The sequence below is a fragment of the Semicossyphus pulcher genome, unplaced genomic scaffold (assembly GCF_022749685.1).
Source record: "Semicossyphus pulcher isolate SPU_LCO1_2020_fin unplaced genomic scaffold, fSemPul1.0.p SCAF_9, whole genome shotgun sequence".
Lineage (NCBI taxonomy): Eukaryota > Metazoa > Chordata > Actinopteri > Labriformes > Labridae > Semicossyphus > Semicossyphus pulcher.
The window spans coordinates 15,564,788-15,586,854 of record NW_027211770.1 but is presented as its reverse complement, the minus strand read 5'-3'; the positions used below and the strand labels follow the sequence as shown (position 1 = coordinate 15,586,854).

Genomic DNA, 22,067 nt, shown 5'->3' with positions numbered 1-22,067 from the left:
AATTTACCAAAGCTTGTCGTGATTGAGCGTTCAGTAAGAGGAGGCTGCTTCAGATGAATCAGCCTTTTTTTGATGGAAAATATTTCCTGTAATTGAGTCGGCGCAAAGTCACAAGTCAGCGTTTCCAGGCACACATAGAAGGAGCAAGGCAGGGATGCAACTTTAAACAATGTGAATATTGATCATCGATTGAAACCAATAAATAATAAGCTGCTAAGATCAGAGTAGCTCATACAAAAAGCAATGCTTCGGCGAGACATCGTGCTTTTCACCCACCTCTAAAGTGTCTGAAGCATCTTAAAAACTACTAACTTGTGAACTGTATGATTGGTCCTCTGGGCAGCAGGGTTTTTTGTAACCCAGCTGCCCAGAGGACGAATCATACTTTCACTGGTGATATTAATCAGAGATGTGAACTTGAGACTTGGTTACTTGGACGTGAGTCGACTCGAGTCACTGTTTTGATGAAAAATAAATGACTTGAGACTCGACTTGGACTTGCAAGTTAATGACTTGAGACTCGATTTGAGGCATGATGACTCTGATGATGTGTGTTCATAAGTTTGAATGTTAAATATGAAATGATAACATTCAATGTTGTCAAGTTTCTGTCTAACTATCAGGTATGTACGCAGCGCAAACTGGGAGTCATGATTGGACGACTCAAAAAGCTCCCCGGTATGTGATTGTCATGATTGGATGACTGGCTGTCAGTCAAACTCCTCGCTATGGCAACACGCAACATCAAGCTCCCAGCTGCCTGATGATTTTCCCCCAAGGAGAAGCCTCATCAGTCGTACTCATTACTACTAAATACGGTCTCAGACCAGACCATCATCATGGCTGCGTCTGAGCCAAGATAATACAGATACAATTCATTGTCTTACTTTTTGAACTCGTTATATCAATTGGCCAATAATATCATTATTAGACGGACTACTAATACCTTGTCTTTTCTCTTTATAAAGACCGGATACTACAGGTAAGAGTGCTGCATCTTGGGTGGAAAAAAAGACTTGACTTGGGACTTGACTTGACTTGCCCAAGAAAAAATGACTCGAGACGTGCTTTAGACTTGGACCAAATGACTTTAGACTTTCTTGGTCACAACACTGACATTAATACAGTTCCTCTAGTGCAACAACAAGGTTAACATTTGTGGTTTGAGTGCATGTTCCCAGGACTTTGGTTTATGAGCAAGTACCTCTAAAAAGGATGATGTTCCCATCAGCCCCAGCTGTATCCTGTGTTTACTGCTTATTATCAAATGCAAACCAGAATGCTAAAACACGCTGGGGACTATTAGGGCTGCGATTGCGATGTGCGCATGTGCAATAGTCACATCGCAGGACGTGCAACAGTGAGGCAAATTAAGTGAAACACGTCAACCTGCTACTTTTTTGTTGCTCGGTGCAAAATAAAAAACTCGGCATTTCCTCGTTTTCCATCACTAATCTAAGAGAAGTCCGTCTGATACCACATCAGAGCACAGAGTGAACTGAGCTGCAGAGTCTGTGTGTCACCTGCCTGTTAACAAGCATGCGACGCTGCTGCTGCAGGATGATCGAGGCCGACACTCCGTTACTCGAGGTGGCTTATAACTGAGTGTGTTCCCATTATCAGCGGTACCTTGTCCCGGTGCTGGTTACAGCTGTACATAAAAGGACCGTTCACAGAGTGGACGTGCCGCGGAGTGTTTACTTTTAGAGGCTACACCTGCAGCGAACAAACACCGTGAGGTTGTGTGTGCCGACAGGAAGTGGGTCATGGTGAGCTTTTGCTTCCAGAAGTTACCGTCACAGGGCTCGTCATACGTTTGAACACCGTTAGAAATGGTAGATGACATACCGTATAAGTAACACAACTGCAGCCCACAAGTCTGCTTGTATTCTTTCATAGGAAAGGTGTCGCTTCACTTGTACTCTCTCTACTTTTTCATGGGGGTGTCAGAGTTGCGGAACCAACAGTGGTAAAAGTAGGAGGGGTTTTGTTTTGTTAGAGGAATATAGACTCAAAAGTCCCAAATAATGAAAAGTATGATCATAAATTGATAAAAACACACTTTATCTGGTATAATTTCTTGTATTTTTTAAAACCACAATAGATATCGCAGAACAAAAAGTTTTTGCAGGGTCACTTTTTTCCAGGATCGTGCAGCCCTGCTGACTATGATATACATACATGCTGAAACCCTAACTGCAAATGTTCCTCTAATGAATTTCCATCTTAAAATATGCCCTGCTGTTCTGAAAACGAAAACGTGCATCCATAATTGAAGCTGCTTTGAGAGCGTGCTAAACGAAAGTGGGACTTAAACTCGGCTGAAGGATTTGATACCTTTTGCAGAAGGTAAACATCCGTCCTGTCAGTCTGTGAATCAGAGCGGTTTGTTTATGGAAATGAAATGACAGTCTGTCTGACAGACAACATGTTTGTCTGCAGTCTGCCTCTGTGTTTTCACATCAAACTATTGGGTTAAGAGCTTGTTAAAGTGTCTGTCAGCCTGAAATGGATTTTCAATTTTAGCAAAACCAATTTAACTGGAGTTTGAGGAAAGCACTTTTTGCTCATTTCCGAACGGGCACATTAGCATAATTGTCCCATAATGCCTGAATTAGCATCTGTAAATCTTAATTTGATAATGCATCTCCTCCAAGAGGTGGCAGGATGGAATTGGATTACAGTCCTGGATCTCATTAGTCCTGTTTGACAAAGGTCCTTTTCATAACACCGAGATGTCATCAGCTGAAATTTGAATAAAATTAATTCCTTTTCATAGCGGTGCACTGGTCTGAAACCCTCCTCTTAATTATGCACGCTCTCTTTCGACTCTTTTCTCCTTCAGCAAGAAGCTCTAACCTTCTCCTCCAACACTTCACCGCAGCTTTCGGCGTGCTGATACTGCGTCGTCAATAGGACTCTTAACTTAGTGGCAATTTGTCCTTTTAGTCTGAATCACTTCCCTGCAGTTTAACTGTGGCTCCATCACAAAGTAGATGATGCTATTTTAGAGACGAGTGGTGCGGCCCACTCATGTTTAGTACATCTGAATATGTAATCAGACGGTAAAAAGTAAGAAGGAGAAGCAGCACTCAGGTTCAAGATGTGGTTACCTCGGTGTGTGTCGTTCCTTCCGAGGGTATTTTTATCCGCTGTGGTCATATTTCTACGTGATGTATGTGTTTATCTCATCTCGGTGTTTCACATCATCCTCTTTTCTTTCATCGCGTCTCTTTCATGCTGAATGCAAAGCAGCTCCCTCCCCTCTGATGTCTGTTTTCTTTCTCTTTCAGGAATCCAGAATAAACTGCATCCGCATCGCTCGCAAAGGTAAACTCAACATGAATATTTGTGCGACCTTGACTGATTTCCCCGCTTCACTTCTCGGTGTGTGTGTGTGCTTTCTCGTGGCGAGACAGCAAATTAAGAGTGTGATCGGAACAGTATTGTTTAGTTTGGTCGATACTGCAGCGATTTCCGCCTCTCTCTAAAGCACAAAGGTGGGGATCTGGACAAATTTCCTCTGACGGCGCCGGTTGTTTAGCAGTGGGCCTCTGAGAAAAGGGCAACAAGCAGGGAGGGATTAGAGGTCAGGCTTTCATCCTGTTTGTTTGGGGGCAGACGCTGGGACACAGTATATCAAAGGCAGTCTCTTTGTTCTCATCAGCAGCCAAATAGATGGCTACATCTGAGGGCTTTGACCTCAGCGCGGTCCAGAAGGGTCCTCCAGATCAAAACTTGCAGATGGAGCTACCTTGGCCTATCAGAATGAGAAAGCCCCCCGCTGCCCCTCCCCACTCTGCTGCTCTTGGATTCAAAGGCACATGAAAAGGGCATGGAAATGGACTGTAAGTCCTTATGGCAGGAGAGCCCGAGAGTAGGATCATGGTGAATAAAAGTCATGTATTCCTAGTTATCATCACAGTAAGCAAATCCTCGCAAGTAGTAAAATCGTCTTGGCGTGTTTTTTTTTTAAGTGAAGGCCTCTTTTTGTGAACGAAACACGAAAGAGTTGAGGCGCTCCTCAAGCATAACACTGAAAGGCAAGGCCAGCCTTTTCAGCTGAGTGTCTCGCTCCATCTGCCCCACACAGACACCTGCATGGGCATTGATTAATTATGCTTTCTCACAGCAAAGCGTTCCACTGCGCTCGCCGCTTTTCTTTCACACTGAGCAGGAAAGGGAGGAAAGGAATTCACAACGGAGCTCTAAAAGTCAAAACGGATAATTGAGATAAGGCGAACGGCAAAATATGAACCTTAAAATAAGACGAGAGAGAAGAATCGACGGTGAGAGAAAGTAATGTTTATTTTATTCGCAGCATTACATCATCCTCATACGGGATGATGTAACCGGAAAAAAACCTTACAGGCAAACTGATGCGGAAAAAAATCTCCAATTTCAAGGTGCGACAGGTCAGAGGTTTTTTCCCGTCCCCGTTCGAATCCCTGTGATCCCTCTACCATTAACATAGTCTCTGCATCATCGGCTCCTAAGCCGTTATTATCAAGCAGCCCATCGCAAGCAAAGTGGAGGCAAATGATTCTGGCTTGGATAACAAAGCTGGAGATTACATTTCAACTTCCAGGTGACAGTTTAATTAAGGATCCTCTGGCAGGCTCAACACAACAATAGACTTCCATTTCTCCTCTAAGTGCCAATTTCCAGCAGCGGGCAGCTGGCAGGTGCACGGATTCATGTGGAAATCTATTTCATGCTCGTGTTTGGTTTAATAGAAAATTCTCGGCTAAATGCGGCGAAAAAACCGTCCGCATCTGTCCAGAATGTCAGAAAAGTGAAATTGATTTCTCCCCTCCTCATCTACATCTTCAGCCAATATAAAGTCGCCCCGTAATTCATGTGTTCATGCGGTTTGAAATGAAGTCGCAGCATGAAATAAACAGCGAGTGGCTGAGGCTGTGTTTCTGAATGGAGCACCTTGAGACGGGGATGGGATCTCTGATGTTTGCAGTTAAAGCATTTCGCAGACACAAAGGCGTCTTCTTAGCGAGTTTGTGAATAAAAAAGCACAAAGAGGAGCGTTTGATTCCGCCTGACTAAACCCCCTCCCACCACTGCTGCAAAGTAAAGTATGAGTGTATCAGAAGTAGTGCTTCTACTCTGAACAGCCCACACAGAAATGTCACACTTTTGGAACAACACGTTATGTAGAGGGAGAAATTTAAAAGGAGGAAAAGTTCCTTTCTAATATCAAGCCAGTGACTCATTTCCTCCATTCAGATCTGCCAAACATCATTGATTAAATAAATCCTGCCCGATGATTAAATAATTTTGTCGCACTTTCATCTTCATTTGGGATGAGGGTTCTGAAGCGCCAACACAAAGTGCTCACGGCTACAGATAGTCGGGCTGAAACATGGCTCTGTTTTCATCTTCCCTGCCCCAGATCTGATTCTTCCCCAGCAGGCTGTAAGATAGAGCGCTGTCCTCGGGCCCGCTCTGACTTTCTGCCTCTCCGCAGATAGCTTGTGCTTTTTCCAAGCAGGCTCAGAAGGGCTAGTTTCGGGGCTGTCAGGGCCTGGAGGACAGGCTGACACACACACACACACACACACACACAAGAAAAAGTGGATCAGTGGGCTCCTGCAAGAAGACAAAGACAGGCCCGATGCTCAGGAGCATTTACATAAGTATGAAGCTTTATGCCAGAGAAATGAAAACCTGCTATTATGATAACGACCTCTCCAGCAGCTCACAGACACCGGGGCACCTTGAGATTATACTGCGGGGCTGTGTGGACGACTTGTGACTGAGGAATATGCAGTGTTATTCACTGTTGAATAGAACATGTTTCTAAGCACAGAAATGTAAAATTAAAACATCAGAAGGTGTCAGATTATTCCTGCAATGTCATTCCCAACTTCAAGATTAGCAGTAGATTGAAGAACAAGCCTTTTTGGACATGACTAATCGGGTTTAGCAAATTAGTTTCCGTCCTTAAGCTGGCTTATTACAAACTTTAGTTTCTTCTTCTACATCAATTTATAGCCATGCGTTTGTTCGTGTTCTCCATCCCTTCTTTGTAGACATCCTTATATGTCTTCAGCAGTCCAAATAAGCTGCTGAAAGCCTTTCAGACAACCAAACTCTTATTCTACATGCCAGCCAATCATTAAGTTTGTCAAAGCAGATCTCTGAGCGCTGCAGTTATGCTGTGTCGGACAACACGGATAATCGCTGCCTGCGTCGCTTCAGGCATCACTTATCCCCGTGTCTTTGGAAATAGCATTGAAATGTCGTGTTGGCAGTAATAAGAAGTTATAATTCAGAAGTGTGGATATGCAGTGTGAAAGCCTGCATTGTGTTGTGAGAATGGATGTGCATGAAAGATAAGATTTCCAAAGCTGTAAGCTTTAATTTATTTTTACGCTCTTTGCTTTAAACTCCCCTCATTTCCTCTGCACCTAGCTCCTTTATGTTCCGTGTTTGCATTGTGCCTGTTTAATGTGTATTTGACTTTCTGCTTCAGCGGCCTGCAAAGATCACCGCAAAGCCCTGGAGGTGTCCCAACACTCGGAGGAGATGGGCCTGATTCTCGGGGTGTGTGCCGGAGGCCTGATCGTCCTCATCCTCCTGCTGGGAGCCGTCATCATCATCATTAAGAAAGGGTAAACTTCTGCTGATAACCGATGAGCGTGAATCATGCCTCATTATGCACAAACACACCGCTTCTCCCGCATTGTTTTTTCTCTTTATGTTTTCTTCCGAACGTTCTTATGCTCGCTGAACTTTCGTGAAAGGTCAGGCTTGTTTAGGGGAGACGCTGGACCGGCAGCCTGAGCCGCACTGTTTTCATTCCCTCGTGAAGCACCAGAGGGACCAAACAAGTCTCATCTGCGGAGCCTATCTGAGTGTGAAGTATTTAATTAGAGGCGGATGGAATTCAATTAACCACTTAATTACGCACACTGAGCAGAGGCCTGACCCTTAAATGAGATGCTAATTGGGAGAGAAAAGGTGTGCTTTTAGAGATTATTAGCCAATGATCCCACAGGTCTACCAGAGATCATCCACACCTCTGGCTCTGCTTTTATTCAGCAGCACTGAGTTAAAGTCTCACATCAGGCTTAACCTGCCGTTCTTAGATAAGATTTATTCTAATCTAAAGAACCTGCCACGCCAAATGGGAACTTACCCAGAGCTCCAGCAATCATTATTAAATGGCCGACACAGCGTCCAGGCTAATATTGAATCATGTTGATTTTAAGAGTCTCCGCCCTCTCTGCACATTAGCCGGGGTTCCACTGCCGAGCCACCATGAAGATCGCTCCGGCAGAATTGATTGCTAAATTTGCTGCGACAGGAAACCTTGCGGCCCAGTCCTTGAGACACATCCGACAGACAGACATTTTTCTGCCTCTCTTTGGTTCGGTCTGTCAGCACCTGCTTGGTATGTTGCATGTGTCATATGGCCCGCCTGCACAGCCGCCGCGCTCACGCAGGAGGACGCTTCTCATTTTCACTGTAATCAATGCATTCTGCTCTCAGCTGACATTGCTTTCATCTCACATCTCTTCTTCCTTTGGTTTTTTTTCTTCTCCTGCACTCTTGCCAGAAGGGACTACTACTCTTACTATCCGTAAGTGACTTCCATCGTTCTGTGATTCATCATAAACATGCTTGTGCTCTGGCTGTCAATCATACGTATTGGAATGCAAACAATAAAGCAGTCGATCTTCTTTCACACTATTTCTACTCTTATATCTTTCAATATTTACCTCCATAATCCTCGCTAAAAATAGCATTATCTTTTTCTTCTTCTCTCCATTACAATCCCTCCTGTATCCCAATACTCCCCTCCTCCTCGTCTTTCTTTATCCCCCAATAGGAAACAAGTGAACATGAATAAGACGCCCATTACCTACCGGCAGGAGAAGAGCCATTTGGGCTCCATGGAGCGCAGTTTCACAGATCAGAGCACCCTACAGGAGGATGAAAGAATGGCTCTTTCCTTCATGGATGCACACACCTGCGGCACACGCAGTAAGACAAATGCACTCAGGCTCACACGTACAGTAGAGTGAACACAAACCCACCAGCCTACCACAGCCACACAAGGCAATTTCAAACCTGGCATACATCACCGCTCACTTTATGATCTTGTTGTCCGTCGCTCATTCACTCCATAAATATCTGAATCATTCTGAGAGATAGTTATCGTCATGTGTGGAAAATAGTCTGCGCTGTGACTTGTCAAAAAAGGAAGAGTCGCACACTTTGAACAAGTGAAGTAACATATTTGAATGAATCAAAAGAAATGATTTGTCACCACATTTCATCTTGATCTCCCTTCTTGTATTGTCAGTGTCACTGAGAGGGAGAGACAGATGTGTTTACTCTAAAGTTGGTTCTGATCTTGGTCTGCTTCACTCGTCAGTCGAGACAGGGCTGCTGTCACATCTATGTTAGATGTGTTATGAAGATACATCTGCCCAGACAAACCTTATCAAAGTGACACGGCTGTAACATATACCAGCGGTATGTGTCAGTATCAGCAGGCAGAGTGACATCGCATGGGGTTTAGATGTTTTAAAAGTAAAACCAGTGAGTGTGGTCCCTGAAGTCTGAGTGAACTCATTAAATGTTTTATATCATAAGCCACCTTCTTCATTAAAGGGGGGGTGTTATGCTAATTTCAAGCTTCGTATTTCACTCTGTGATATCTGTGGAGTAGCTTAGCATAATTTACTGTTAAAAAAACTTCTCACACTGGTGCTCTGTGCAGGCCCTCATACGGCCAGCTCTGTCCCTTTAAGAAACCCCGCCCCAACTTTCTTCTGATTGGCCAGCTCTCTGAAGCCTGCTGAGGCTGCACTTTGTGATGTCACAAAGTACAGCATGTAGAAAAAACTGTATGAAACCTGGCGTTCACAGCAGCCTGCAGACTGGATGAGAAGCCTGGGGATTACTCCAACATACTTTTACCTACAGATTTGAAACTTCACCCACGTTTAGTCTGGACATCCAACATTGTAACATTATATGTCTTAAAATGGGAAACAGCATAATACCCCCTCTTTAAAGTTTCTGCTTGAGTCGCTCTGAAATTACAAATGTGTGTGTGTGTGGTGCAGGTGACGCTCGGAGTTCAGTGAATGAGGCCAGCAGCCTGCTGGGAGGCTCCCCGAGGCACCAGTGTGGACGTAAAGGCTCGCCCTACCACACAGGGCAGCTTCACCCCGCCGTCAGAGTGGCTGACCTTCTCCAGCACATCAACCAGATGAAGACAGCCGAGGGCTACGGCTTTAAACAGGAGTATGAGGTGAGATGGCACTATTAAACTCCTCACTTACTCTCTGACAACACAGACAGCTATCACACTTTACTCTGACAGCATGAAATGAGCATGCACTAGTGTCAAGTGCTATCGACTATTATAAAAGAGATATCAGAGCTGTTCTATAGCACAGTGTTATTTAAAATGTATGCATTCACACTGTGATCAACCGTCACTGTAAACTCAACAGCATGATTATAATTGGTCCGTTTGTTGTTAAAGTGCTGTGAGTGGGACAACTAGAGGCGAGAACACTCAAACTGCAGTGATATACATAATCCAATGTCACAGTTGGAGGCTCTTTCACCTTCTTTTTCATTTTGATGCCGCAATTGAGAAGCGGGTCTAGTTACCTCCGTGTTTATGTAACCTATCAAAAGCCTTATTTGTTTCTGAAGTGAGGTTGCCAGTGATGTTAAAGCACCTCAGTTCTCATGGGAAGAGGAATGATTCCTGCATTGTTTCTCACACTTCCTGTGAAGTCTCTATTCTAGAGTGTTCTGTGTAGTATTTGTGAATAAAGCAGCTCTCCCTGCTTTCCTCAATGATGCACAAGGTCACCGTCTTCACTGAAACTGCTGGATTTGTATATGAATAAAAGAGGCTTTATTGTTACGTAGACAGTAGCTAACTTATCTAGTCCATTCACCAATCAATCCATCCATTCATTTATCTATCCATCCATCTATCTAGTTCGAGTAGTCTATCTAGATCTGTCTAGGTCCATTTATCTTGTTTTCTTATCAGCCCAACTGCTGGGTTTGTATATGAATAATAGGCACTTTATTGTTACGTATACAGTAGTTGTCTTATCCATCCACCAATCTATCCATCCATCCATTTGTCCATCCATCCATTCATCTATCATTCATCCATCTATTGATCCATTTTTCTTTCCATCCATCCATTTATCCATTCTCCATTCCATCATCCATCCATCCATCCATCCATCCATCAATCGATCCATTTTTCTTTCCATCCATCCATCCATCCTTCATTAAACAGTTTTACATCAGCCTAAGAGCTGGGTTTGTATATGAATAATAGGTGATTTATTGTAACTTGTACAGTAGCTAAGTTATCTAGAACAAAAAGTCGACAGTCCATCCATCCATCCATTTATCTATCCATCAAACAGTTGCAGTTCGGCCCAACCAGGTTAAAGTAACAGTCAGAGGTTTTGCTAGATGTTTCAACAGGAGCTGGAGGGTTTGACTTCTCTACAATGTCCTTGATCTATCCTGTTCTGGGACTCTTCTCAGTCCAGTGTACCAGTATACCTGTAAACCTGTCACCTGAGGCCTTCTTTACCAGTAACCAAGAGCTTTCCTTTTAGTTTGAAAGAGCAGCAGCACAACACCAAGTTCCCTCAAGTTTGTTGAGCTCCTTGCCCTGCTGACGCTAGCCACCATATGTGGGAAAAAAGCTTATATTCAACCTTTCTGTATCCTTGATCTCATTCTTTCATCTTCTCCTCAGAGCTTGTTGCCGTAGGAAAGGTTGTAGCAAAGACAAAAAGATAAAGCTGTGCTTTGTGGGTTAGCTCCCTCTTCACCGTAAGGTCCGGTACAATGGCTGCACTGATGTACATCCATGCCTGGTTAACCTGGGCACTCCAAACACAACCAAGACAAAGTTAGAAAGGCTCCTGTTTTAGTACTTAAAGGTGTAAGAATCATTGTTATTGATAAAGCAGCGCTACTTGGTGCTCAAGGGAGGAAGGAAGGTCAGCGCCCAGGGCTTTCCTCATCAGGAGTGTTCAAATTAATTTGTTGTGGGGGCAGAAGGACTATTTTGACGAACATCTAAATCTTAAAGACAAACCCTCAGAGCTTCAGGAAGAGCTCAAAGTTTCTTGAGGCGTTTGTCGTTTTATACTCTGCAGAGGCAGGTACACTCGTGAGACGTGTTGCTGCTGGAACAGACTGATATCTCACTTACAAGAAAGCAGTGCAGAGTCTGTCGTCCTGGAGGCAGAAAAGTGGATCACATTAAAGCCTATCCCAGATAACTGACATGTCACTGAGAATTGCTAATCCTCCTGGTGGATTCTGAAGACAACTTCGAATGTATCTTGTGAAACTGCTGTTGAGTGTTTGACCAAGGCACAAAAAAAGTATCTCAACACATAGATAGTCCAGCTTTTTCTGGGTTTGCATTGGATTCTAGAAAGGATGGGTCTTTTTTGTGAGACACACATCAAGACAAAACAAAAGGGTAGGGGTTGGCAATTCCCATTTTGAGGCTTATCCCTTCCAGATACGATTGATGAAGTACCTAACAATTGAGTAGTTCTGTTACCTTTAATGGCTGTGAGTCAGTAGTAAGGAGAGCCATGTCTAATTACTCCATGTTATAGATAACTGCTAGCTTAGAAAGGCCATGTTAGCCGGAGCAGTTCTTAGAGAGTGGCGTGGGAGGCCATCAATCCTCCTCTGACATTATTCGTGCGCCCTTCTCACCACCCACTGAAATTAATTAACGGGGTTAAAAAGGCATCTGGATCACTCTGTTGCTACTCGTATGAATAAATCATCCTCATTTGGGTCCAAAGAAGACCTCTGTCATGACGGCAGGCCTGATGAGGTTAAACGTCTCTGGAGGTTCTCTAGCTTTGCGAGTCCCCCGTCCACTGCCGACAGATTGTAGGGTAGAGCGAAGAGAGGGAAAGGGGAGTCTCGCAGGTTGAGTGGGAAGGGAAAAGAATGAAAGGATAGGAAGGAGAGCTCTTGGCTCCCATGCACTATTACCTCCAAATAACCTCTTCCCCATCACAATGGTAGTTTTTACCACCCTGTACAGCATATGGAACAACGTAAATGCTCTGTAATCCCAAAGGTAACCATTAGACTGCGAGGCATAGGATTCTCTTAACCTTGGGGAATGCTTGTTTTTCCCCCAAGATGTGAGATGAGGAGTTTGGATCCCCACATAGCAGAGCTCGGATGATTCTCCACAATGATCCGGCTGATGTCCAGAACAGATGTCTTGTCATTCAATGAGGTCTGTGGTAGAGATAGACCGATGTGTTTTTTTCAGGGCCGATACCGATACCCATTATTAGTAGTCAAGGAGGCCGATAACCGATATTTGGAGCCGATATTAATTTGCAGTAAAAGTGAAAATATTGGCGTCAAAACTTTGAATAATACAAACTCCAACACTTAACTTTGTTTAAATGCCTTTAAGCATATGTTTATTAAACAAACAAACAAAAAGCGCAGGGAGTTCCCAGGGTCAGCAGCATCTCTTATAAAGTTAACTGGAAATTTAAATAAATAAATAAATAACTTCCTGAAGTTTTATAAAGTAAATAAAACAAAGTTAAATAAAATTTGCAAAGAAATGAACTCTTATCGGCCGTCGGATTAAAAAAAAAAAAAAAATGCCGATATTCGTCAAAATGCCAAATATCGGCGCCGATAATCGCCTAGTCCCCTAGTCTGTGGCTCTGCATCCGTCGTGAAGGACATTACAACTTAATCAGACATATGATTGATGTTAGCCAGGTCGTTTTCCGGGAACTTTCTGGAAATTGTTCCGAATCTACTTGCACCACAACTATTGTTTGTTGTTGAGCTTGGACTGGACAATCACTGCTCAGTCAGTTTCTTTGTTTGCACCAATTCACTGCAGGGCTTTAGTCCTGAACTGAACCCAAAGTACAGAGCTGTTTTGTTTTGCAGAACAATACGTATCAGCTTCTTGCTGCTCTTGCATTGGCAGGTATCTCTAGTGGTATTTTTCAGGTCACACAATAAAGGGCCCGGATCTCTGAATCCTCCTCATAGTGTAGCTTTTGTGGCTGAGACTTGAGATCACACCCCAGGGAGGGGTCCATCGCGGTCACCCACGGCCTATGGCATTCATGAAAAAGAGAAAACATCTTTTTGTCTCTGGTTCACAGTTTCCCCCTCTGGATCTCTGCTTGTAGACTCATTAAACTGTCCCTCACGGGCAAAACACACTCAACTGAAAAAAATCAATACACACCTCTTTGTTATTTTTTCCCCCCTCTCTGTGCCGGAGTATGTGTTTTGATGAAGTGTCTCTCTCCATTATAAAGGAAAATGATGAGCAGTATCATATTACACTCCCCCTCGCAGGTATAGGTTTTTATTTCCCTGAAGACTACCTATGTTCTGTGAAAGTGATCAAGAATTTACAGTGCGTTGTAAAGGGGGCTTGTATGTGTGGCAGGTGCTGTCACTGCTGTCATAGTCCCACTGCAGAGACACAACAACAGAGCGTTAGAAGAAACTTATTGTACAACTCCGCACCTTGAGGCTGAGGTTATCCGGGATGATGGAGTCAGCAGTGAATGACTTATTACTTACCTCATGCCACCTTTTTGATTGCATTAATCACGCTTGTTTTCGGTATTTTTAACCAGATTATTCTACTCAATTTTGCTTTAGTTATTATATCATGAAATGGAAATCTCTGATTGGATTTAGTCTGAATGCGCTGGGATTATAAATCTCATTATTTTTTGGCATTTTAAAAATTATGCGAGTGAAAAAATGACAGGTCAAAGCGAGATTATGTAACACTGAATGAGTGATCCTGTCCTTGTTATTCAGGGGAAGCAACTCACATAATGAAACCTAGTTGAATGTCGGTAGCACAGGATAAAATTGAAACACTTTAATAAGTGTAGTGGCGTCAATAGTTCAGGACTTGACTGTGACATTATTTCCTTCATCACATTTTACTCATTTTATACGATCCTCTTCTGATCCCTGCCAACGAGGGTTTCCAATCGATCTTCCACAAGTCTGGGTTGTTTCGCTCCCCTCCTCTTCGATATCCTGCCACTGTCTCACTGTGTGTTTTTTCTCTCCCTGCTTGTCTGCTCTCAAGATGGTTTGTGCGGAGGAGTCCAGGGAGCGGAGAAACAAAGACAGCAGAGGTCTAGTGTCAAAAATGTAAGGCAGAAGGAAGAGGTGGTCAGGGAGGGAAGTAATGAAGAGAGTTGGAAGGAGGTAAAGGGAACGATGGATTCAGAGAGAGTCAGATCCAGAGAGAGAGGGTGCATAGAAAGAGGAGGGAAAAATGAGGAGGAGGGTGTAATCCCAGGCAGGATTTGGCTGGTTCTTGGCTCTCTGTGGGGAGAACTGCGTTGTAATCCCCTGCTCAGCATGCAGACTTGGGCAGAGTTTCACCAAATTCTCCTAGTGGCTGGAAACTACAGGGGGTAGACTGTTATGGATGTGTGTCTGTCTGTGTGTGTTAATGTGAAGGGGCTGTTTGCAGGCTTAATTTGGCCCTACAGTGGACGCCTTAAAGTAGCTTATGACGCATATGAAAGAGTTAGCAAGTGCATTCATGCAGACAGGTGTATGATAGGGAATGAGGAGATGTTTTACTGAGTGTGATGTGTTATAATACGGCTGAGCAGACATCCACCAAGCAGGTGGTAGACTGTTGCCTTCCCTCTAATTACCAGGCATATAGGCAGGCAACATACAGTGATAAGTATAGTGAAAACATTCACTTAGTTACACAACACTTACCATCTGTTGATGCTAAGCCTACTGTTATGAGTATTTCATCTAAACCAAAAATCATTTAAGAGGCTACCATTTGTTTAGTTGTGTATTTTTGTTCTTAAAGCACACATCATTTAAAGTGATAACATGGCAGTGTTTCTATTAGAGAGTGTGGTAATTTTTAAAACATTGGGTCCTTGATGTGGGTATAATTAGTCAACATCATGCTTCTTATTTCTAGCCTTTGATTTTGCCCTCTGAAATAACAACTGCTGTTGGAAGATTTGTTCAGCTCTGGTTAGCTTGGCTAGTTAAGCTAACATTAGCTCTAGGAGTTGGCCAGCTGACTTCCAGCTGACACGCTGTGTATGTTTTCAAAGTGTTTTCACTCTAAGAGAAGAGGCTTAAAAAACAAACAGTTAACCATTACTTTTTGAAAACATAATACTATCTTGGCCAGTGTTAGCTTAGTGAACCAAAGGGCAAACTTCTTCCAATGAAGACCAGGACAGGGCTGCCTATGTTAGCCTATATTCTGATAGCAACTGAGACCAAGTTACACTCCTGTAGGTAGTTAGCTAGCTAGCCTACATGCTATCTATTGCTATAGGTTACAGCAGTCTAAAACACTCTTATAATGCATTCCTCACATATTTTCTCTTATGTTTGTGGTTTTAGAAAATGATTAAAAACAAAAAAATAACACAGCCCTCTTAACTCATGTTGCATGTTGTGAAAGCCACAGTTTGACACACCTGAAGTACCAACTCTAAGCTGCTAAACTACGGATAATCGATGTTAGGTCAAAATGACTGATGTGACTACCATTACAATGAGCAGCTTGTGTTTTATTCTGATTGATTTATGTATCTCAAGATTCTCATGATCCGTCTCATTGATGGTAAACACAAACATTTTAACCCAGTACACATATAGCCCCTGGGTATTGACTATAAGCTGTGATGCAGGGGGCTCTAATGATGCGACTCATAAGGGCTCTGGGATCAGACAAGGACTACACGATCCTCTTGGTTTGGTACTGACTCTGATATCAGATGCATAAACCACCAAACCTCTCTCCTGACTCTTTAGAGATGTGCTCACTCGCTTTTGTTATGCTAACCATAAAAACAGTTTTTGTTCCCACATATAAAACAGATATTTGAATGGTTTGATAAAGAGAGGCCTGGTTCCTTCACATTCTAACAAGTGTTTCTGTTTCTCTGCAGAGTTTCTTTGATGGCTGGGACTGCACAAAGAAGAAGGACAAAACCAAAGGGAGGAACGACACCCTTTTGGGATGTGAGTCATCAGAAATCATTTTCTGCTGCATGAAAACAGAAAATACTGTTTTCACTCTGTGTTTAACATTCCTCTGCTCTTTTATTCCTATCTGCCTCAGATGACCGCCACAGAGTCAAGCTCCACCCCCTCCTGGGAGACCCCAACTCGGACTACATTAACGCTAACTACATTGACGTAAGTCTAATCCTGTTTTTGTGCCTCAGCTCCACATGGGAAACAAATAGGGACTCTTTCTCTCACACCGTGCAACGCCACAGTCCATCTCTCTCATTGCTGTAAGCTCACCAGTCTGCTGGCCCACTTTCACCTGGAAGCTTTCATCCAATCAAACACCCTTCCTGTTGGTGTTTGGCCAGATGCCGCGGTTGTCAATTGCTGCACTGAATCCCTGACCCAGAATAACTCTGCTATCACTTTTATTAAAACAGAGTGCCATAAATGCATTTAATGCCTTGGAGAGGAGATAACCCTTTTCTGTAAGATGCCACAAATCCCCCTAAATTAAATAGACGTGATTGATGTTATTCAATCTGTGGATGGGGGCCGGGAGGAGATGAGCCTTTCCACTGTTCACCTTAACTGTTGGCCACACATGCAGCTCCGCGGCAACATTCTCACTGATCATACGAAATACATGTTTATGTTGCTAACGTGTCTCACACAGTCTCATTCATACGTGTTCCCATTCATAAAAACTAGAGGAGGCTGTGTTTACGCAGAAAGCAGAAGCGTAGGTAAAGACGGCAGCAGTGAAGTCGCCAACAAAGGAAACAGACCAAGATATTTAAAACAGGTTTTGCTACCAGATAGAAACTTGTACTTTGGTCCCTGTGTGAATTTGCTCTGACGGTTTTTGCCTTTTATAGCAGCTATGACAAGAGATGTAACTTCTTTATTCCACAAGATTCTTTTTGTTCGCCCCTCATTGGGACTACTGCTGACTTTACACAGCGCTGTGCGAGAAGTTGGTACACGCTGATGTTGAAAATTTACACATTTTTTTACCAGTGAGAGAAAATTACAAGGTGTGTCAGATTTAGGGTGGATTCCTTCTTGGTCTAAACTGTATAATCAAAGCTGCTTGACACTACTGGGCATCTCCCCCTCTCTTTTATTTCTCTGCAGAGATCAGCCGGTGCTGAGATGCTTTTAGAGAGTTCATTAGAATGAGAGGGCGTTAAAAACCTGGCCTGCTGTCAGGGCTGTAGTTATTGTGAGGGTCTCCATTAGCGTTTAGGTCGCAGAGGTGCCAGCATTAGAGGGAAAACACCACTCAGCGGCCACTACGGTGTCAGTGTCACTGATGTTACTCCGCGAGAAGGGCGACCCGGCGAGCTGAATAGTAACTATTCAGCCACAGCGGAGCATATTTTGGACAGCCTGTGATTATTTCACCAGAGGTTAAATGGAAAAAGTTTCTCTGCTCTCGAGACATTATTACGCTTTTAAAAAAAGAGGTGAGAGAGTGCAAGCTCTCTGTTTCCTCTTTCTCTGTCACTTAATAGCACAGTCTCTGCTTTATGCTGTGTGTTACTCAGAGAGGTGCAGAGCTTTGCATTTGTTTGAAGGCTACCTGTATCTGAGCAGCACATTGTGGCATTTAATCTGCTTCTAAAACAAACACACACTCATACATATAAAGACACACACGTCCATACTGTTAATCAGATGTTAAATATACCTAACTTACTTTGGCTTGTGCTCTGAGTAATGACTTACATAAACACACAAGAGGTTTCTTGCTTCTCTGACTGGTTTGCAGGTTGGCATTGCTCACTTGTTCAAAGATAATGACACGAATTTCACATTTCATCCATCACAGTTGGTGGGTTGTTTGTTGTTGTTGCCAGGTTATCACCAGTCAAATCTGATTAATCTAAACCTACACAGTCTGGATGGAGGATCAATGAATAATACATTTTCCTGTGACTTTCATAGCTGCTTACTCAGTCATGGTTATTAATTACAATTTAGAAAGGCTTAGAGGAGAAAGAACTCCACCAGAGTATCAGAGACTGTTACTAGGTCTCAGGGAGGGCTACAACATGTGTAAGAAATGTTATATGAAACGTTTTGTGGCTCCAGAGGGGGCTTTCAGCAGTCTAATAAATTGCTTTAAGTGATGTCATTTGAGTGAGCATTTGCTGGATCTGAAAATTATGTGTTTAAATATAAAACCCTTGGGATTTGGAGATAGAAGGACGTGAGCTTACCAGACCTCCTGAGGATAGCGGCTCGAGGCTACATTAGCCGCTACTAGCATAACACACACGGCTATCCAATCAAAAAGTTGGCACGGTGGTGCAGTGGTTAGCGCTGTTGCCTCACAACTAGAAGGTTTCTAGTTTGAATCCCGGTTCAGACAAAGTGGGAGTTTTCATGCCTCCTGGGTTTCCTCCAGGTACTCCGTTAGGCTTGACTGCCGATCAGTCCTCGCACCTCGCTTCTAGCCCAATGACAGCTGGGATAGGCTCCAGCCCCCCGCGACCCTGAACAGGACAAGCGGTATAGATAATGGATGGCTGTAGATCAGCGGTTGAGTTGTTTGTTAGCTGCTTTTGGCACCGGGGTTTGAAAAGGAAGATGAAAGTGTGGAATAAAAAGACATTTATTTTAATGCTAAATAGACAGGTGAGGCTCTTTAAAAATGAGAAACCAAGTTTTCTTGGGCATAGGTGAGTCATGTAGTGTGCACTTACTACACTTTAAACATGAAATGAAATGCAAAGACTGTTTGGACTTCTGAAACAGTGATCCTGCCTCATTTTCCAACTAGCAGCACAATACATGGGAAACATAGCAGACTCTCTCTCTCTACTTTCTTTCATAGAAAACACCCAAAACAAACATCACAGTAAATAATCTAAATGTAATTTTGATTTGGAAAAACATGAAATAGATTGGAGTAAGAAATGCCCCCCCCCCCTCAAAAAATGGAGTACTCTATTACCTAAAGCATGCACACACACACACACATGCACACACACACTTCTCCCCACCTGTCTGTAACCATAACTCCTACTTACCAAAAGCTTCTTTCATTAACTAGCCTATATGTCTTCTTTTTCTACTCCCCTTCCCCACTTCCTCGACCTTGGACCCTGTAGATTCGGATAAACAGGGAAGTAAGTACTTCACTGCTCGTTCTTCTGCCTGCCATCGCTCTATTTTTGCTCTTCCCCTCTCTTCTAAACCCACTTCCCTCTTCTCTTTCCACTATCCTCTATCCACAAATGCTCAAAGGTCAGTGTGTTTCAAGTTTGTGCACATTCGACAAACAAAATAAAAAAGAAAACATGTCCTTTTAGCTAATGATTTGAAACGAACACGAGGAGATGCGTCCTCCCCGGGTAGAGAGACCCTGCTGTCTTTGTTATCTCTCTTAAGTGGCCAAGACTCTGGAAGTTTAGTTGCTATAGTGACCATGTTAAGTGGAGGAGTGGTAGCTTTGATAGTGCTGATGGTGTTCGGCCAGAGCCAGAGGAATTGTGGATAGCAGGCCTCACAGCACTGGTCATCCATCTCCATTTCAAACATATCCGTGCTTATGTGACTGGATGCATTAAATCATCAGTGTGAGAAACTCGACATATTTAGGAGATAAAAATGTATTTATTTAGATCATTTAAGTCCTGGTTTGCCTCTCCACAGAGTCATGTGAGGTAATAACAGGATCTATAATCCTGCCAGCTCCTCGTCTCAAACTGAAACCAACACGTCCAAGGTGATGTGTCTTTTCGACAGGTGTCTCCTTTACCTGAAAGCTTGGAAAGGCAGCACTTATAATCAGGAGCACTTTCTTTGAACAGTTTCCCCGCCTTCTAAGTGTTCGTGCTTCAAAGTCCCTCAGGTGGTCTTTGTCCCGTTTATTCCCCTGAAGGCTGTAGAGGTGACATCTCATCGTTCATCCATATTCACCTCATACTCACCGTGTGGAAATGTCTGCCATCTGTATCAAAGGCTGCCCCGCGCTTTGATATGAAGGATCTCAGAATGCTTCACCGCACACATCAGAGTTTTGCCTTGAAAACATTTTAGTCATGATTTTGTGAATCCTGTTCAAGATGTTCTTCCATTTATTTAACATGAGTGGAAGAATCGAAGGAGGATGTTTTCTGCGGGGGAAATAAATGTGGGTTTGCTTTGTGAGTTCATCCTCCTCGATATCGTCTGTATCGCATCGTCAATGGAAATTGATTTGCTTTTATGGGACAGATCTCTCTTTAAGTTTCACGCGGATTCAGCCATTGATCAGCCAGCTGCTCCGTCTCACATTTCAGAGATTTATCAGCAGTTTGTAAAGATAATCTATTTACCGTGTTGCCTCGACTGCTCCTTACTCAGCCGAGTCTCTGAGGGCACAAAAGGTGCTTTGCAGTCCGAAATAGGTCAGACGGAGCTGCAAAATTATACAACAAATTCACTTTAGAGCGGGTCAGCATGCAGAGACGAAAGGGGAGGGGAAAGGGTGAGGCAAGAGAGACACCCTCCCGTACAGCTGTGCCTGAGGCGCAGATGGCTTACTCAGCATGTCATCCTTCTTCTCTCTTTCAGGGCTACCATCGATCCAACCACTTCATCGCCACTCAGGGTGAGTATCCCGGCAAGGCTGTAGTGTGTGTTCGTGTGTGTGTGTGTTTGTGTGTGTGCGTGCAGGAAGGTGAGTACCTTTTGCGGAGGTGTAATAAATGGATGATGATCCAGCCAATGAGCCCTCTCATGCTCTGTCCAAAAGCATCTCTCGAGCAAATCCAAAGGCGATGTTGTGACTACAAACCTGTGTCGGCTGTTCATTCGTTATTAGAGAGGGTGAATTATTAAGCACCTTAATTATAGCTCCTCCATCTTAGTGGCATGCGGGGTGTCATTATTGGAAAGGGATTCTTTAAGTTCGTCCTCCATCGCTCAAATACAAGCTCGCTTGTTTGGATGGACTTTGCGCTTCTGTTTAAAATCCCCCCACTGCTGTTTCTTTACCCGGAGGAGTGTCAGTTTCCAGGGAGCACCCGTCACAAAGTCACTCAAGGTCTGCTCTTCTGCTTATCTTGCACCAGCACCTCCTCCTTCTCCCCCTGTAAGAGAGACGGAGAAATGAAACATGCAGGAGAGGAAAAAAAAAAAAAGACGTCAGCAGTGTTATTGTCTCTCTGAGCGTTTCTTTCCTACGTGATCCTTGTTTTAAACTTGTATCTCGCCTCCTAAACGTCTCCTCCTCAGATGACAATGAATGACTGATGGTCCTCCAGGCTTTCATCATCAGCCACGGCTGTGGTTTTGTCACCCGGCGCCCCTTTTTCCCTCCTGCCTGGAATTCTCAATAACGGCACAATCTTGAGAGATCAGTACCCTGTCGTCTGAGGAAGGACACTTACGTCGCATTAATATGAGATTCCACAACAGCGAGGACTCTCTTATTGAGAGCACGGGCTTTGATTCTGTCTCTTCTCCTTCTTCCCACCAGGACCCAAGCAGGAGACTCTGTATGATTTCTGGAGGATGGTGTGGCAGGAAAATTGTTTCAGCATCGTCATGATCACTAAGCTGGTGGAGGTTGGCAGGGTAAGTGATGTGCACCCCTCCCCACCCCACCCTCTGTTACAACCCATCCTGCATACTCCATAAGGGAACATACAGAAAGGCTATCATGTGTTTCATAAGTATAGATCTCACAGAATGTTGACTGACAGCCTAAAAGCTGCTCATTTAGGTGTAGATAGTAGCCCTGCATTTATGTGAAAGCACAAACCACAAGCTGCACCTGCAGCAGTGCGCTCAATTTAAAAAAATAGTCAACATTTTTGGAAATCTGCTCATATATATAGTTATAATCTGAACGTTACAGGAGAGAAGGACACTACTTTAAATGTCCACTATCTGTTAAAGTAATAATCTCGAAGATTTTCACTTAAATAAATGTCTGTTAAGTCACTATCTATCACCGAATGAGGTAACACAGTGGTGATTGAGCCGAT

The 22,067-nt window shown here is 43.5% G+C and overlaps 1 protein-coding gene across 2 annotated transcripts in view; it reads left to right on the top strand.

Annotated features, from left to right (window-relative positions):
• ptprub (protein tyrosine phosphatase receptor type Ub) overlaps nucleotides 1-22,067 on the top strand; it is a 167,057-nt gene that overhangs the window by 126,894 nt on the left and 18,096 nt on the right. Inside the window, exons 13-21 of one of the 2 annotated variants that reach the window (XM_069657126.1) lie at nucleotides 3,294-3,330; nucleotides 6,491-6,629; nucleotides 7,850-8,004; nucleotides 9,096-9,283; nucleotides 16,020-16,092; nucleotides 16,193-16,269; nucleotides 19,203-19,220; nucleotides 20,650-20,686; nucleotides 21,557-21,654. In XM_069657126.1, coding sequence (XP_069513227.1) covers nucleotides 3,294-3,330; nucleotides 6,491-6,629; nucleotides 7,850-8,004; nucleotides 9,096-9,283; nucleotides 16,020-16,092; nucleotides 16,193-16,269; nucleotides 19,203-19,220; nucleotides 20,650-20,686; nucleotides 21,557-21,654 — 822 coding nt within the window. The remainder of the gene's footprint in view (nucleotides 1-3,293; nucleotides 3,331-6,490; nucleotides 6,630-7,849; nucleotides 8,005-9,095; nucleotides 9,284-16,019; nucleotides 16,093-16,192; nucleotides 16,270-19,202; nucleotides 19,221-20,649; nucleotides 20,687-21,556; nucleotides 21,655-22,067) is intronic. The other variant, XM_069657127.1, reaches the window with a different exon arrangement.